This window comes from Austrofundulus limnaeus, unplaced genomic scaffold (genome assembly GCF_001266775.1).
Source record: "Austrofundulus limnaeus strain Quisiro unplaced genomic scaffold, Austrofundulus_limnaeus-1.0 Scaffold42, whole genome shotgun sequence".
NCBI classification, from domain to species: Eukaryota; Metazoa; Chordata; class Actinopteri; order Cyprinodontiformes; family Rivulidae; genus Austrofundulus; species Austrofundulus limnaeus.
Window position 1 is genome coordinate 332,638 of NW_013952444.1, and position 17,986 is coordinate 350,623.

At 37.8% G+C, this 17,986-nt stretch overlaps 1 protein-coding gene across 4 annotated transcripts in view; it reads right to left on the reverse strand.

The window, feature by feature from the left end:
* LOC106516860 (myosin IXb) overlaps positions 1–17,153 on the reverse strand; it is a 33,140-nt gene extending 15,987 nt beyond the window's left edge. The window contains exons 1-7 of one of the 4 annotated variants that reach the window (XM_014007421.1): positions 16,204–17,152; positions 16,069–16,093; positions 15,036–15,855; positions 4,791–4,885; positions 4,628–4,690; positions 4,348–4,447; positions 2,729–2,829 (exon numbers count right to left, since the gene is read on the reverse strand). In XM_014007421.1, the coding sequence (XP_013862875.1) occupies positions 2,729–2,829; positions 4,348–4,447; positions 4,628–4,690; positions 4,791–4,885; positions 15,036–15,812 (1,136 nt within the window). In that variant the 5' untranslated portion in view covers positions 15,813–15,855; positions 16,069–16,093; positions 16,204–17,152. Of the gene's footprint in view, positions 1–2,728; positions 2,830–4,347; positions 4,448–4,627; positions 4,691–4,790; positions 4,886–15,035; positions 15,856–16,068; positions 16,094–16,203 lie in introns of all 4 variants that reach the window. The other 3 variants (XM_014007419.1, XM_014007422.1, XM_014007420.1) reach the window with 3 other exon arrangements.
* Between the last annotated feature and the right edge of the window lie 833 nt (positions 17,154–17,986).

Here is a 17,986-nt window from a genome sequence, read left to right on the forward strand (position 1 = left end):
CAGATTGGAGTGCAGCAAAATCAGATTTTCAGTAGAAATCACTAGATAGATATGGAAAAAGCTAAGAGCCTTAAAGATAAATAATTGGTATTGTTGCCAATATTTTTTATTAGAAGATTTTACTTTGTGATAGATTTGCCCTAATAATAAATAGAAAGTCTCCATGTAGCTCAAACACCTGTGCCAGGGGGACAAATTTATAAATACATTAGTATAATTCTTGAACTGAAGTCAGGGGCCACACAAAATCAGTTCAGGGGCCACAAATGGCCCCCAGGCCACACTTTGGACATCCCTGGATTAAGAAGAGCCTAAAACACGCTAATAATTCTCGTCATGAACTGTTAGCTATACCTCTTGTACATAACAGAGATCTTCGAGGGAAAAAAGCTCCAAAATCTCCACTTCATTGCCACACATTTTTATTTTAATTAAACCACAAAGATCTTTATCAGTCGAGCAGCTGAGTCTGAACCCGGTACAGTTTCCAGATTCTCAAGCCTTTATGGAGAGTTTTTATATCACAAACTTTGCCTCTGGTGCTTCTGCATGCACGTTGTGCCTCGAGGCTATCAGGAGACGGCTGAAAAAATGTGCAGCATTTTTATCCTGTTTGAGATGACAAGCTCTGGCCTGTTACAGACACCAGTACAGGCAACAGAAACTACTCGATAGTGTTCAGTTACATACGACTGACCTGCTGAACCGAGACTCTATGTAAATACTCTTTAAATACAAAGCAGAGGGACCCTCATTAAAAACACTGCAAACAAGTTCAAACAAAGAATCTTGCTCCCCAAAGAGCACAGACACAGGTGTTTTTGTACGAATTTACAGCTTGAAACATGTGCTGGCAACATCCAGGAAGAAAGGAAACCAGAGTGTTTTCCACACAGGGTGTTTCAACAGATTATATCAAGACAAAACAGACAAAAAACGTATTCTGCGCGTACTTGCAAGTGACTCATAAAAGTCAGCAGATAATGCTGCCGCAACTGGTCGTCATAGCCGACACCATCAATCACGATAATTTATCATCGTCACAGTTTTTAGTCAGCACAGAATTTAGGATTTTCCTTTTTAGTCTCTTAGTTTGTCTCCACTCTACTCGTACGAACTGCGTCTGAGCTGCGGTTTTAAACTTAAGTATGGCGGGAACTGTAAGCCAGCTGACACTAAAGAGGTTGTTCTGTAAGGTTTCCTTGGCTTACTACATCAAAGGAGTCACACAGAGCTGCTGATGAGCTGTCAGGAAAAAAAAAAACACAAAACAACGGCTCAGTGGTTAGAGCAGTCATCCTCCCAGAGTCGATTCTCATGGTGAAGTGACCCTGGTTAAGACACTGAACCCCCTCATTGCCTCCAATTTGTGTTCCACTGGTGTTTGAATGTGATTTAAAAGCCATGTTAGGCTCTATAGAATGATTTATTCAGGTAAGCTTTGTGTTCATTGCTGTATAATTGTGTGTGGGTGTGTAAATGAGGGCACAGACTGACTGTAAAAGTGCTTTGTAAATATATAAATACAGTTTATTTACTGTTTGGAGTCTGGCTTGTTTTAAGTGTACACTGTGAGCAGCTGATAAAAACATTTAGATCTACTACATAAAAAGGCAAAAACACTTTTTTAATAACATAGTACATATTCAACAGAGATTTCCTCAATCCATGATTTTTGGAGAAAAATTAGGCCAGAGGTGCCCAAAGTGGGGCCCATGGGCCAAAGTTGGCCCGCCAAGCCATTGACTTGGCCCACTACCAGTTGGCTTTATGACTATATAGTTTTTTTTTCTCATAGTGCTTACTTTGTCTAAATACAAGTAACTACAAAAGACACTAGACTAGATTTGCACACTTTATGACCACAAATACTCAGATTTTGTCAATTTATGAAATGTCCCATGAGCCTTTGTTACCTGAGCGTATGTCAAATTTTCTCCAAGTGCACGGGCTAAAAAAAAACAAACAAACACCACACTGGCTACTAGCTTAATCATAAAAAAATTTAAAAAGACTTTAAAAGTATTTGCATTTCGTGTATTATATTATTGCATTTGACCCGCAGCCCTATAACAGATTTTCATTTTGGCCCTTTAGGGGAAAAGGTTTGGGCACCCCTGAATTAGGCCAAGTTCACACTAACGACTTGAACTGATTTTTCTGCGTGAGCGTTCTCATTATATTTTAAATGCGACCTCCATCAGACTCCACCGTGAACTCTCCACAGAACTGATGTGACCCGCATGATGTCACATTCAGCTCACTGTTTTACAGAATTAGCTAAACACGGATGCTACATGTTATTGCATGTCGACTCGGAAGTCGTTCAAAAATAATTATCTGACCTTCTTGTTTAGCTTACTGTTTATATTTGCCGGATGATCCAGTGCAGCATTTTATTTTGGAACAAAGCAACGTGCTAAAAGTAAAGCATCGATCCAGTAACTTTATTATCGATACGGTCTGACAACATCGGCATCGTGTGTTTCTGCAGGTTTCTCAGACATCCAGGACATGGAAAATTAAAAGAACAAAGACAAAACAACTGGATTTCTGTTCTCAGATGAAATGAGACATGATAGTTTGGACTGCAGTCGCTTTGAAAAACATGAGTATGACATACTGAAATGGCCTGGGTTGGACTTAAATGAAAATAAATCAGTTAATCAATAGATTGAAATAAAATATTTGTTGGTGGCAGCCCTTGCTGCTCGTTAAAAACACATACTGTTTCTTAGTTGAGGGCAAGAAGCCAACCATCTCCATAGCTTGATGGAGCCTCTTGTACTCTTGTCCAAGCTCTTCCCCTTCAACTGAACTGAGATCATCCTGCAAATAAAACAATAAAAGACATTCAGAGAACACATCATTATAAAGACCCATAGAAGAGACTACAGAGTCAATGTAAAACATTAGAATAAGAGAAGCACAGCAGAGTCTGTTTATGCCTCAAAACCAGATGGGATTTTTCACTGGAACTGTGGTCAAAAAGTAGGGCTGTGTATTGGCAAGAATTTGGCGATACGATACATATCATAACAGAGGGGTCACGATACGATATATCCTGATATATTGCGATGCTGTAAGCAAGGCAATATATTGCGATATATTGTGACTTTTTTGTCCAAAAATTCTATTAAATAAAAACCTCTTACTGAAATTAAAAAAAGAGAAAAGCTTATGTTTACTTACAATGCTAATGCTACCCTTACTCTCTGGCGCTCAAGAGGTAGAGGAGCCAAATGGCTGGCTCCCTGCTGCCAACTAGTGGTCAGAGGCTGAACTACAACATAAAAATGAACGGCTGGCAAGAAGGTTGACATTTTAAACCTTAATAAAAACCGATACAGGGCTTTAGAATATCGATACAGAATCGGGAAATGAAATATCGTGATATTTCAGTGTATCGATATTTTCTTACACCCCTATCAAAAAGGGAAAAATGATTTGCGCTGTGGATAAAAAAAACTGAAGTGGAAATGACTCGGTTGAGTTAGTTCTGTTGCTGCTTATTTTGAGTTCAGTCAATAAGGGCATCGTTTTCAGACTGATGCAACAACACATAACTGTATGTGTAAAACTTGATGTGTCAAAGATGATATTCTACTTTCAATAGTTTTTACTTTTGTTTTGTTTTGAAACAATTGTAAAAAAAAATACGGGAACAAAAGAACAATATTGGAGTTTGGATACTATGATCTGGAGATGATCATTATATCTGTGAGATTTTCAAATTCATTGCTTAAAAAACCAACATGACGCAAATCTTTAAAGTTTAAAAATTCTCAGTTGAATCCACAAACTTCTGTAAGTAGCTACAAGTAAAAAAAGGTAAAATAAAATCACGTGATATAATGTGACTTTTGATATAATGTGTGTGTATTTTTCATGGTTTGTGAAGTAATTCAAAAAGTTAAATCAACACAGATCAAAAGCTGAAGTCTGAAGAACTTCCTGGTCATAAAGTTTCATAATAAACATCCTAAGTAACTGAAAAACATCTTCACATAACCCATTTCTGAGAAGGATTCTTCAACAAGAACTGAAATAATGTTACTTAGCATTTCCCCTTTTTTTCTTTTTGTTTGTCATCTTGAAACTAAGTGATGTAAATAAAGTAACAAGTGTCCTTTAAAGCTTTTGGAGATCAGATACTCTTTTTTTGATGAGCTTTTAACCAACATTTGTGAGCTGACGTCCACCCGATGAGATGTTTCCAGATGAAGTGATTTGTTTCCATTTAAGACCCACCCCTGGTTTTTCCCCGATCACAGAAAGTCAACGGAGGTGTGTTTATTAGAAGCTCGGAGCTTCCTCCTCCTCCTCTGCTGTGAGGATCAAATGTACCTGGCTGAGATAGAAATAATCCTGCGGCTTCGACAGGTGAAACTCCTCCCGCTCGTCCTGGGATGCGCCCATCAGCAGGTAGTAGAAAACATGGTAGTTCCTGCAGGTCAGAGGTCACAGTAAAGCCTCAGTTTATGTTTTGGGAGTCAGGTTTTAGTGCATTTCCTTTTAAGAGGTCAGTGCTGAGTAAAAATTAGTGGCATTCAAAGAAATGTTTAAACAGGAAATCTATTTATATGTTGAGATTTAGAATTATTATTATAAAGAGTTTTAACTGTACCTATCAGTTTTATCTCTGGACACCAGGCGGCTCTTGTCCAGCAGAAACTTTTCGATAACTGCCCTGCAAAGAGAAACACAAATGTCAAACGCACAATCCTGGAAGAACAGATTAAGAATTCACTAAATGAATTGGAGATTTTAAAATGACACAATGCTTTTACCCTCTGATGACTCCACTTTCCAGGTAATTGAGCTGGATGAATTTCCCAAAGCGGCTGGAGTTGTTATTCTCAGCTGTCTTAGCGTTGCCAAAAGCCTGTTTAATACAAAAGCAATATAAATTTTAATTAAAATAGACAGAAATGCTTGTAGGCACGTTTCCAACGTCAGTCATACATCAAAACATCTATGACACATGTGTCAAACAAAGCCTGCCAATTTGTGGCCTGTGAGAGCGTCAAAGATGTATTAATGTCATGAAATAAGTGTACTCTGCTTTAAAGCCTGCATTGACCATAAACTTCATTTCCCATATTGCATGCTAAATATTTTACCCACGAAGTTATGTCATCTCACCACTAGGTGGACGTGGACAGGGTTTAAAAGTAGCTAGCAAAATTGGATGTGTAAAATGTCCTATTCCCCTCCTTTTGGCGGGATACTATTTCTGAGTCCATTTGTACTGGGAAATGGGAATTTACCATTTACAAGTCATAAATTTGGAATGCCCCTCAATTGGAAAGTCTGTGTCATAAAGTGGGAGAGTTCAGAATTCAAGATGGCAGCTACTCACGACTCAGTGAGTAAAACTCTCATACTTTTACTTTTAATAGTATTTCTGTATTATTTATTTCACATTTAAACAGTCGTACACGTAATACTTTTCAGTGTTTATAAGAGGATGTGCCAAACACTGTTTCTATACATGAAACACCACGCACAGCTCAGTTATTGTTTGTTAGTGGTGCTCAGCCGTAGCAAAGAGAGGAGGAATACGATGTTTCATGTTTGGTTGAAGTTAAACACGAAACATCAAAGTTAATTACAACTAAACCTTTGAAGGCCCCCAATGCTCTTGTGGCCGTCGGTGAAAATGAGTTTGACGACTCGTTCTATAAAGTGAAGCTTTAATCTGAACTTAAACAAAATCAGCTCTTTGAAAGCCTGTTATGTAAGACAGTTATGTTCTTTTACATGAACTGTATTAAGAACTTCAGAACTTCAACTATGTCAATTTCACTTCTATTATGTATATAAATAACCGCAACACAAGCTGCTGAAAGCCATCTTTTGTTTAGACGTCAAAACGACTTAAGCAAATTGTCACTTTAATCCAAAAGATTTGGGTTTTGTTTGGATTTTTATAAAGAATTATACAAACCTTTCTGACAGACTTTTTTTGGCCATAAAAGGTCATTAAAGTTGTTCAAACTGTGCCGTACCTCTAATGATCTCGTACCTCACCATCTTCAGCTCTGCCTCTTCCTGTTCTCTCACCTGGATTTTTGTCAGTGCTACCATCTCCAAATTAATGGCTTACCTGCCATTAATTCTTACAAATAATATAATTCAGAAATTCAGACACTGAAAAGTCATGATTTATGATCTTTAGAGTAAAGCACTTGTGTGAAAGGGGGAGTGAGAAAAAAAAGCAGCAGCTTGAAACAGAAAGAGAGAAAGTAAGGGTTTGATTTTTTTCTTCGTTTGCCAGCAGCAGACCTGGCCAAGCCTGTTCTGGCATGTTTTTTTTTTCTCTGTGCGTTTCTCTTCTCTTACTGGTGTTCCCTTAGAGACAACGCCCTGCAATATTCCCCCCGTGGAGCTTCCCGATCTCCAACACAAAACAATGAGTCCGTCCCACAAGCAGCAGCAGAAATGAGAGCAGCAGGGTGAAATCACCTGATGGACTCTGAGTGCTGCCTTTTTTTGTTTACATGTCCAGCAACATGAGATCATTCTTGGAGTGTTTTCCATCGACACACTTCGTTGCAGAGAGATAATGAATTCAAACAATGAGGAAACAAGTTTTAATTTGGGATTAAAAAAATACATAAAAAACAGGATTTGATCTTTATTAGATAAAAAAGCCCTTTAAACTAGAGAATTTGTATTTCCTGCAAAAATGAAGAGGAATGCTGAAAGATTTTTTCCGATTACCTAAAAAAATTGCCTTAAACAGAAAAAAAAAAGTCTTAAGAATTGCTGAATTTAGTCAAAATAAACCCAAATAGAAGTTTGCTGAATTAAGGAGTAAGAAGCTAAAATTATCACAAAAATGTGGATTTGGCTGAAAAATGCTCGAATTAGCTAAAAACACAGAAAACAGCTGAAAGAAGCAGAAAAAGATTAAATTACCTGAAAAATAGCAGAAAAGGTCAAAATGATAGTTAAAAAAAGGGGTGGGGGAAGCTAAATTCAGTAAAATAGAAGCAGATGGAAGCTGACAGCACAGAGTAGTAAGAAATAAAAAGGCAGAACCAAAACAAAATGTGAAAAATACAGTGAATATTTGACTATTTTAAAGTGCTTTAAGGATGTTGCAGGTCCATTCATTTTCAACTATGAAAAACATGGCTGAAAAAGTTAAAGATCTTTTAATGTATAAATTGCTGAAATATCAGAATTCATAGCTGGAATGTCCAGAAGGAGCAGAATTTTTTTGATTTAATAATTGCTGAAATAGCACAAAAAAATGCGGAACGAGATACAGCGGGTAAAATAAGTATTGAACACGTCAACATTTTTCTCAGTAAATATATTACTAGAGGTGCTAATGACATGAAATTTTCACCAGATGTCGGTAACAACCCAAGTGATCCATACATACAAAGAAATCAAACCATAAATGTCCAGAAATGGTTATTTGTAATAATGTGGAATGGCATAGGGAAAAAGTATTGAACACATGAAGAAAGGGAGGTGTAAAAAGGCATGGAAAGCCAAGACACCAGCTGAACTCTCTCAGTAATTAGAAAGCAAGCCTGCCCCTTGTCAGTGCAAATTAATATCAGCTGGTTCAGTCCCAAATGATGGCCAGGTATCACACAAGAACCATCTGATGATGGGTAAAAGTAAAGAGCTCTCTCAAGACCTTCACAACCTTATTGTTGCAAAGCATAATGATGGCATCGGTTACAGAAGAATGTCTAAACTTCTGAAGGTTCCAGTGAGCACTGTTGGGGCCATAATTCAGAAGTGGAAAGAACATTATTTCACCATAAACTGACCACGACCAGGTGCTCCTCACAAGATTTCTGACAGAGGAGTGAAAAGAATGATCAGAAGAGTTGTCCAAGAGCCAAGGACCACTTGTGGAGAGCTTCAGAAAGACCTGGAATTAGCAGGTACGATTGTTTCAAAGAAAACAATAAGTAATGCACTGAACCACCATGGCCTGTATGCACGCTCACCACACAAGACTCCACTGATGAAGAAACAGCATGTTGAAGCTCCTTTAAAGTTTGCTGCACAACATTTAAACAAGCCTGTGTAATACTGGGAGAATATAGTCTGGTCAGATGAGACCAACATTGAACTGTTTGGATGCCAGAATACACATCATGTTTGGAGGTCAAATGGCACTGCACATCAGCCCAAAAACACCATACCAACAGTGAAGTTTGGAGGTGGGAACATCATGGTGTGGGGCTGTTTTTCAGCATATGGTACTGGCAAACTTCAAATAGTTGAAGGAAGGATGAATGGAAAAATGTACAGAGACATTCTTGATAAAAAATCTGCTTCCATCTACCAGGATGATGAAGATGAAATGTGGCTGGACATTTCAGCAAGACAATGAGCCCAAACACAAAGCCAAAGAAACTCTCAGTTGGTTTCAGAGAAAGAAAATAAAGCTGCTGGAATGGCCCAGCCAATCACCTGACCTGAATCCAACAGAAAATCTATGGAAAGAACTAAAGATCAGAGTTCATAGAAGAGGTCCACGAAACCTTCAAGATTTGAAGACTGTTTGTGTGGAAGAATGGGCCAAAATCACACCTGAGCAATGCATGCCACTAGTTTCTCCATACAGGAGGCGTCTTGAAGCTGTCATTGACAACAAAGGCTTTTGTACAAAGTATTAGATAAATTTCAGTAAGTGTGTTCAATACTTTTTCCCTGTGCCATTCCACATTATTACAAATAACTTCATTTCTGGACATTTATGGTTTGATTTCTTTGTATGTATGGATCACTTGGGTTGTTACCAACATCTGGTGAAAATTTCATGTCATTAGCACCTCTAGTAATATATTTACTGAGAAAAATGTTGACGTGTTCAATACTGAAAATCAAACATGGAAAAAGAAGAAGAAAAAAGTCAATAGTGTGAACACTAAAAGGCACAAGGAATGTGATGTGCATTCCTGTTTCAGACTGGATTTATCTTAAGGGAAGTTGACAAAGTCGAACGCGTCAACAAATCACACTTCCACCAAGCTAAATCTGTTACTTAAAATAAAAACCTCAGAGAAACTCAAACAGGAAACGTACTCAAACCAGAAGCCTAATGAGCAGAATCCAAATTCAGTCACCGTCTAATTCCTGGTCTCTCAGGGTTGTTTGTGTAATCAGTAACAGGGTGTGCTGAAACCTTTTGTATAGCAGGTTTGCAGCTCAACTGATGGAAAGATAAAGCTTAACAACAGAAATAAAACTGTCTCCACAGCAGCTTGGAGTTCGTTTGTTCCCTAAAACCACAAAGTAAATAAGGTGAAACATCACGTTTTTAACTTCTGGATCTGTTCATAAAAACACAAAACCTGTTCCATTAAAATAAATTATATATTGTGTTACAAAAATTGTTGCACAACTTCTTGAAATCCAGCCATGATTTTGTGCACATCCTTAAATAAAAAAAGGCTAAAACAGCTTTTGGCCCAGTTTCATGTCAGTTATCGGTGCGGAGTTGTGCAACAGATGAGCGAAGCAGCACGAGGAGACAGGCCTAGACACCGTGCCTGTAACTCACTGACACACAATGTGGCACAAATCTGATACGATGACCACAGGGACAACAAAGATAACACCCAAAACAAACGTTAACGTGTCAAAACATGAATTATCAGTCACTGCTTGGCATTTGTTGCTTTCTGATTTGAGGATAAATCTCGAAACGAATCCAAAAAAGGGAAGAATGTGTAAAAACGAAAGGCCTAGCATTCTTTGAAGAAATGCATATTGACTGTCAGTTTATGGCAGGAATTTCAAATAAAATGATCTTATAATGTTTTACTGCTCAGATTATTACATATGGATGATTCTTAGCTACCATCACAATAGAATTTAGAACACAATTAGCAAAACTGACTGAATTTTAGCTATTTTTGTGTACACCATAGTTAGTTGGCTGTGACAGGCATCTTGAATTGGACGGACTCCAAAAGTTAATCAGCTGTAAATTTACATCCAGTCATCATTTTCTGAGAGCTTCATTAAAATGCATCAAGTGGTTCATGAGATATTTTGCTAACAGACATCCAATGTTGCCATTGACAGTTAATGCCAAAAGGTTTAAGTAAAGATACTCTGCACTGTGCAGAGCTCAGAATATGGATAGTGAATGACTCTCAGCTACTACCACAGAAACTTTTAGTTGAATATCTGTAAAACTGATTTAATTATAGCAGTTTTTGTGTTTATTAAAGTCACTTGGCTGAGGTGGCCATCTTGAATCAGGCTTACTTTAAATTTTAATGAGCTGTTAATGTACAATCAGCAATTATTTTCTGTGAGTTTCATTAAAATATATCCAGTGGTTCATAAGATATTTTGCTAACAGACAAAGTTGAGTCTAATTGTTGATAGCAAAGTTTCAGAAACAGATCTCGAGCCATCGGTTAACACCTGAGGTTTCCGTTGGAAATGACTCTCAGCTACTAAAAAAAAAAAAATACATAAGCAAGTATAATGTTATCGCCACAAGGTGTCTTTCTTCCTATTCAAATGTTTGTAGCCTCTCTCATTAATATTTGATTAACAAAACACTCTTTACTGTTAACATCGCAGCGCAGTGTGTCGATGCACGCAGCCTGTTTTTAAAAACACACAGGAGCAATTTCTTTAGTTTCAGAAATGAAAGAGCGACACTACAAAAAGGATATGAAACCAATGTTGGTTTTTCAGCACTGATGCCACTAAACTGGAAAAAAAAAATCCATTTATCAGCAAACATGAGTCAGATACTGCCATGTTTGACATGCTGCTAAAAACCAGTCGTTTTCCCTTTTAGTAGTACTTGCTTTAAACTGCAGCAGGACCATTTGTTCAGCTTGTTTAAAACACTTGACTTGGTTCTTTATGAGAAAAATGCCTCTAAAAGCACAGACCCCGTCCTGTTTATTTCATGGCTGGATTTGTGATACGATCTATAAAAAGGGAACTTCAACACGGGTTTATTTCCCATGACAGGAAACGGTGTGTGCATTTATTTTGGATAACAAACTATTTGGTTCGGGTCAATACGCTCTGTGCAAAACGTTTTAAAGCAAACCAATTCGAGGTTGAAAATCGTGTGATCTTTTAAACATACCTTAATCACCAATTCTTCAGCTTTTCTGAAAAGTTTTTGATGCTTCTACTTATTTTCGGTGCAATTCTTGCGGTTGATTGTGACAGTAGTGTTGCACGATATTAGGAAAACCTGCGATGTGTGATAAAAGTGCTTAATATTGTGATGATGATATAACTTGCATATGAATGCAAAAACAGTTTTTAATGACTTTAAAACATCTCATAAAGCATGTTCTGATGCTCTAAATACTTAACACTTATTTTTTAAATAAATTATAAAAAGTATATCTCCAAAAAAGAGACTTTTTTTACCCCTCACTTTTCTTGCTCTCTGTCTTTGTAATTAATTAGTTGTTTGGTATCTACCCACATCTATGTAGGGGGTGGGCTTCTGACATGAGAGATGCATCCGATTGGCCAAATACGTGAGAAGCTCCATTTCATTGGTCAAATCCTTTAAGCTTCAGCATGATGGAGAAAACGCATAAATGCAAATATTTGAGTCGATTATTGCAGTTTATGCCCATATGTTTGATATGTTGTGCAGCCATACATGACAGCATTGTGCTATAAGATGTGAGGAAAGTGGACAAGTCAAGAACAAAAGAAGTATAACTTTAAAAAACTATCAACAGCAGATGAACAAAAATAAAGAAGAAGAAGAAAAAGCCTGAAACAGTCAATTATCGGTTGTAAGTTTAATAAAAACTCTGGTATTTGCCTCCTTGGTGCTAAAATACTATTTTATACACCAAACTGTGTAATCTTTAAATATTTTCCACAGGTTTAACTGGACAAATATAAAGAAATTATATCTCTTATGACAAGAACAGAACAAAAAGTACCTACCAATCCTATTTAAATTTGATTCTTTGCCAAGTGTTTTGTTCTGGTTCACTCCTTGTGTTTAGGAGTTTTTTTTTTTTTTTATACCCGAATGACTCAAAGGTCAGAGATTAATGGCTTAACACAGCAGCTCAAAACCATTTTTGAACCACTGACTGGTTTTATGCAAGTCAACTTTCCCATGGACCGGAGAGGGGAAAAAAAGTTAGTTATTTTAATTTTTAGCAGGTTTGCTAGTATGTGAAAAACAACTGTAACTGAGTCAAAGCAAGGAAGAGGCATGGATGGAAGTAGCTTTTTACAAAATATTCTGCAGGATGCATGTAAAAATATAGACTTTTTCAATGCGGCCAAATAATCCACGAAGAAACAGGTACTGGTTTTCGAGCTCTTCATCAAGCGAACAAGTCAATTCTCTGAAATTTATCAGGAGACATGACTAAAAATTAGTTAAAAGAGAAGAGAAAATAAAATAAAACCTTCAGAAGGGAGGAAAAGTCAAAACCACTTTAAAATATTAGAAGTAGCAGATAGTTTTAAACAACAAAATGGGGTTTCACTGTTATAATTCTCAAATCTTTTACTTTACACACTTTACACACTTCTAAAAAGGTCACAGAGATGAAAAAAGATGCTCCTCTTTTTTTACTCCCTGCTATTTAAACCAGAAGTTGTTACTTTCAGGTAGAGATGCTCGATATTTTTGTCGATACTGCTCAACATTTAAATTTCCGATTCCGATATTAAAAACAGATATTAAGGTGACATCACATATCTCCTGTCAGGGTCATTACGCCTGCTTTTTGATACTCCATAGGTAAACATTGTTTGTACAAAAATAAAAACCATATAACTGAAGTTAGGGGAAAGGTGCCATATTTATGTTTTTTTTTTTACCATTTTGTCTCAAACGATATTTGGGATCATGCTCTCCCTGAGATAATCCAGTTTGATGATGTCATCAATTGCACACCTGTGAACGTCTCTAGACCGCAAGCATTTATTAACCCCATTTTGTTGTTTAAAACTAGCTACTTCTTCTAATATTTTAAAGTGGTTTTGACTTTTCATCCTTTCTGAAGGTTTTATTTTATTTTCTCTTCTCTTTTTACTAATTTTTAGTCATGGCTCCTGATAAATTTCAGAGGAATGACTTGTTCGCTTGATGAAGAGCTCCAAAACCAGTACCTGTTTCTTTGTGGATTATTTGGCCGCATTGAAAAAGTCTATATTTTTACACGCATCCTGCAGAATATTTTGTAAAAAACTACTTCCATCCATGCCTCTTCCTTGCTTTTGACTCAGTTGCTTTTCACAAACTAGCAAACCTTGCTAAAAACGAATAAAAAACTGATAACGATATATAGAGATTTTACATTTTTATGCTTACAGCGGGTAAAATAAGTATTGAACACGTCACCATTTTTCTCAGTAAATATATTACTAGAGGTGCTAATGATATGAAATTTTCACCAGATGTTGGTAACAACCCAAGTGATCCATACATACAAAGAAATCAAACCATAAATGTCCAGAAATGAAGTTATTTGTAATAATGTGGAATGGCACAGGGAAAAAGTATTGAACACATGAAGAAAGGGAGGTGTAAAAAGGCATGGAAAGCCAAGACACCAGCTGAACTCTCTCAGTAATTAGAAAACAAGCCTGCCCCTTGTCAGTGCAAGTTAATATCAGCTGGTTCAGTCCCAAATGATGACCAGGTATCACACAAGAACCATCTGATGATGGGTAAAAGTAAAGAGCTCTCTCAAGACCTTCACAACCTTATTGGTGCAAAGCATAATGATGGCATCGGTTACAGAAGAATGTCTAAACTTCTGAAGGTTCCAGTGAGCACTGTTGGGGCCATAATTCAGAAGTGGAAAGAACATCATTTCACCATAAACCGACCACGACCAGGTGCTCCTCACAAGATTTCTGACAGAGGAGTGAAAAGAATTATCAGAAGAGTTGTCCATGAGCCAAGGACCACTTGTGGAGAGCTTCAGAAAGACCTGGAATTAGCAGGTACGTTTGTTTCAAAGAAAACAATAAGTAATGCACTGAACCACCATGGCCTGTATGCACGCTCACCACACAAGACTCCACTGCTGAAGAAACAGCATGTTGAAGCTCCTTTAAAGTTTGCTGCACAACATTTAAACAAGCCTGTGTAATACTGGGAGAATATAGTCTGGTCAGATGAGACCAACATTGAACTGTTTGGATGCCAGAATACACATCATGTTTGGAGGTCAAATGGCACTGCACATCAGCCCAAAAACACCATACCAACAGTGAAGTTTGGAGGTGGGAACATCATGGTGTGGGGCTGTTTTTCAGCATATGGTACTGGCAAACTTCAAATAATTGAAGGAAGGATGAATGGAAAAATGTACAGAGACATTCTTGATAAAAATCTGCTTCCATCTACCAGGATGATGAAGATGAAACGTGGCTGGACATTTCAGCAAGACAATGAGCCCAAACACAAAGCCAAGGAAACTCTCAGTTGGTTTCAGAGAAAGAAACTAAAGCTGCTGGAATGGCCCAGCCAATCACCTGACCTGAATCCAACAGAAAATCTATGGAAAGAACTAAAGATCAGAGTTCATAGAAGAGGTCCACGAAACCTTCAAGATTTCAAGACTGTTTGTGTGGAAGAATGGACCAAAATCACACCTGAGCAATGCATGCCACTAGTTTCTCCATACAGGAGGCGTCTTGAAGCTGTCATTGACAACAAAGGCTTTTGTACAAAGTATTAGATAATTTTCAGTAAGTGTGTTCAATACTTTTTCCCTGTGCCATTCCACATTATTACAAATAACTTCATTTCTGGACATTTATGGTTTGATTTCTTTGTATGTATGGATCACTTGGGTTGTTACCAACATCTGGTGAAAATTTCATGTCATTAGCACCTCTAGTAATATATTTACTGAGAAAAATGTTGACGTGTTCAATACTTATTTTACCCACTGTATATCAGACCGATAATATCAGTAGGCCGATATTACCTGACATCCCTACTTTCAGGTTTAGGATACTGTGATGTTCATGCATGACTGTGGTTTCAACAGCTGCCCCAGCTTCCTGCCACCTACCTCCAATACGGGCCCGGCCCCGAGGATGGTGCGCTCCAGCCTGTTGGAGTAGGTCCTCTGGCTGATGGCTGTCAGGCAGTGAATAAGGTAGCTGCTGCTTTCAGTCTTCCCCGAGCCGCTCTCACCAGAAATGACGATACACTGGTTCACCTGCCTGCTCAGCATGGCGCGGAAGGCCACATCGGCTACGGCAAATATATGAGGGCTCAGTCTGCCCAGCGGCTGCTTCTCATACATCTTGACATATTTGGGGTTGTAGTACTGAGGTAGGAACTTATTGGGATTGACGGCGACGAGGATGTCGCTGATGTAGGTGTAGATTTTACGCTTGTAGAAGCGCCGGCGTAAGACCTGCAGGACCGTGTCCTCGGTCACCGTGGAGAGGTTGCAAAGGTCATCGGAGTCCTCCAGGTCCGTTTCTAATCGCTTCGCTGCGTCGTCGTCTTTCCGCTGCAGGGCGAAGTAGTAGCCGAGGCTCCGGCGGTGCCACTTCTGCGCCTCTGGGGGCCACAGTAGGACTCGCAAAAGAGGGCAGTCCTCATCCTCCAGGGGCGTCTCCCGCTCGCCGCTCTCCCTGACCTCCAGCAGCCCGTACCTCAGGCTGGAGTCCAGGCCCAGGGTGACCACGGCGTTGCGGATGACCGTCCTGGCCGTGTCCCTGATGCCGAGCTGCAGGGGAAAGTGGGTTTCTGGCTCTTGGAGCAGTGTGGGGTAGATCTGCACAACACGAGTCTCCTCATCTGGCTTGGGGGTCCCAGCTCCATGCGTAGTGTTCATCCTGATACTCGGAGGTGGGCCTCAGCATAACTTACACTGTTTTCTGGAGAGTCACACACAAAGAGAGCAAAATCACCACTTTATTGTGAAGTAAATGAATTAAGAGTACAAAAAACCCCACAGAAATATGTATTTAACTGACTATTTTTGTTATTTTAACAGTAATAATCCTTCTTTTATTCCCAACATAACTCCACACAGTCACCAGATGACAAACAGTAACAGGTGTTGAATTAATTGTCAAATCAAACCTCACCTGTCCAAGAAGTGGCTCATTTCATCTAAAAAAAGAGAGAGAAAATCAAAGCACGCTGACAGTTAAGCTAACAGGAAGACTTGTGCACCAAGTCTACAATCACGCCACTTCAGGAGAAAAAAAAAGTTTCCTCACCTGAAATTCCCCAGGATAAAAAAAAAAAGGGTGAAACCCGGAAACTTGACGTCCCTATGAAGAGTTTTCCATGGTGGTGAAATAGTTTCCTCAAGACTTTCCTTCGTCTTGTTTTACCTCCTGCTCTTCAGCTTCACCGAGACATTTGACGTAGTTTCTTCTTAGTCTCGAAAAAGTTCAAGTTACTTCCTACATTTCTGTGCGCACACGCGCGCGCGCTCCGAAGAGGTGGGAATAAATGGATAATTTCCCGTTTACAGAAAACGACAAAACATCACTGTGAATCAAAGTGAAATAGAACTTATGTGACAAAATAAATAAATAAATAAATAAAATAAAGAGAAAAGAAACCATTTAAAATCAGGCAACTCATAATTGATCTAATTTGTTGGTCCAGGTGAGCTGCGGCGTTCCAGCGCCCCCATGTGGCCAATTTAAAGTATTACAACACATTTAGTAGACTCGCTCTTTACTTGTTTAATTCCCTAATTGTTTGTTTATGTACTTATTTAGTATTCGTGTACTTGTTTCTATTTTATCTATGAGCATTAGATTGTACACCGTGGTCTGTCTTCTTAATGGTGCACAAACAGTTTTGGATTAGGTTGACAATTTGGCAAGAAAAAAAGTTTGATATTTTCAAGTTGATAAAAATAATCACACATTGAGCTTCTTAGTTTATTGAAAATCCTTTCTCAAGTACAAACTAGTAAAGTCAACACTTTATTAATTTTTACACACAATATTCTTATTTTGAGGTAGAGAAGCATTTACATTATTATTATTATATTCTTTTAGCTCATCTCACCACTTGGGTCCCTGCAGAAAAGCTTCCTCTTTTCTAAAGTAAGTATGGAAACTTTCTATTTACACTGTTGTTATGTCTATCTACACTGTTGTTTCAGTTCCTTTAGAAGCGTACAGTAAACTGAAGGTCATTTCAAACTTTCATGAGCATTCACGGTGACTCCTAACGATGAACATCTGAGTGCACGACTTATATTTAAATACAGCAATAACAGGACAAACTTTGCTGCATCAAAACACTTTTATTTTTAATTTATGCTAAATTAAAAATATTCAGGGCGTGTTTTTGACGTGCTCACAAGGCTTTTTCTGACACCACAATAAAGCAAAATTTTAAAATGGAATTATGTACTTCAGAAATAAAAAATTCTGCCCCTTAAGTTGCACCAAGACTTGTCTAAATTTTGACTCTTCATACTGTCAAACACCAGCAGGTATTTAAAACACAATGTGATCTATTTGATGCATCTCAACGGACACTTCTATTTCTTAGTTAAAAATCAGTGTTGTAAAAAGTACCTCAAAGTGATACTTAAGTAAAAGTACAAGTATCTTATAAAAATACTTTGGTAAAAGTTAATGACTTCTCTAAAAATATTACTTGAGTAAAACTCTTAAAGTATCTGATATTTTTTGTACTTAAGAATCAAAAGTAAATTTCTGACACAAAATCTACTTAAGTATTAAAAGTAAAAGTACTGATAAAAGTATTGGTATATCTTTATATATGTATGGGTATGTGTGTATTTTTATATATGCCCTCTATGTATTTATCCATTTATTTTTCAGGCGAGCGGACAGATGTTGGGAGTGTGGTCCTGTGTTTTGTTGGTGTAGGCCTATATTTAATATAATCCTAATCACTATTTCAGTCTTTCTATCTTTCTAATTACTTCTCTCTCTGTTTTTCTCTCTCTCTATTTTCTCTTCACAAAAAAGAAAAAATAAAACAAAAAAAAAACGTAATGGTGTGGAG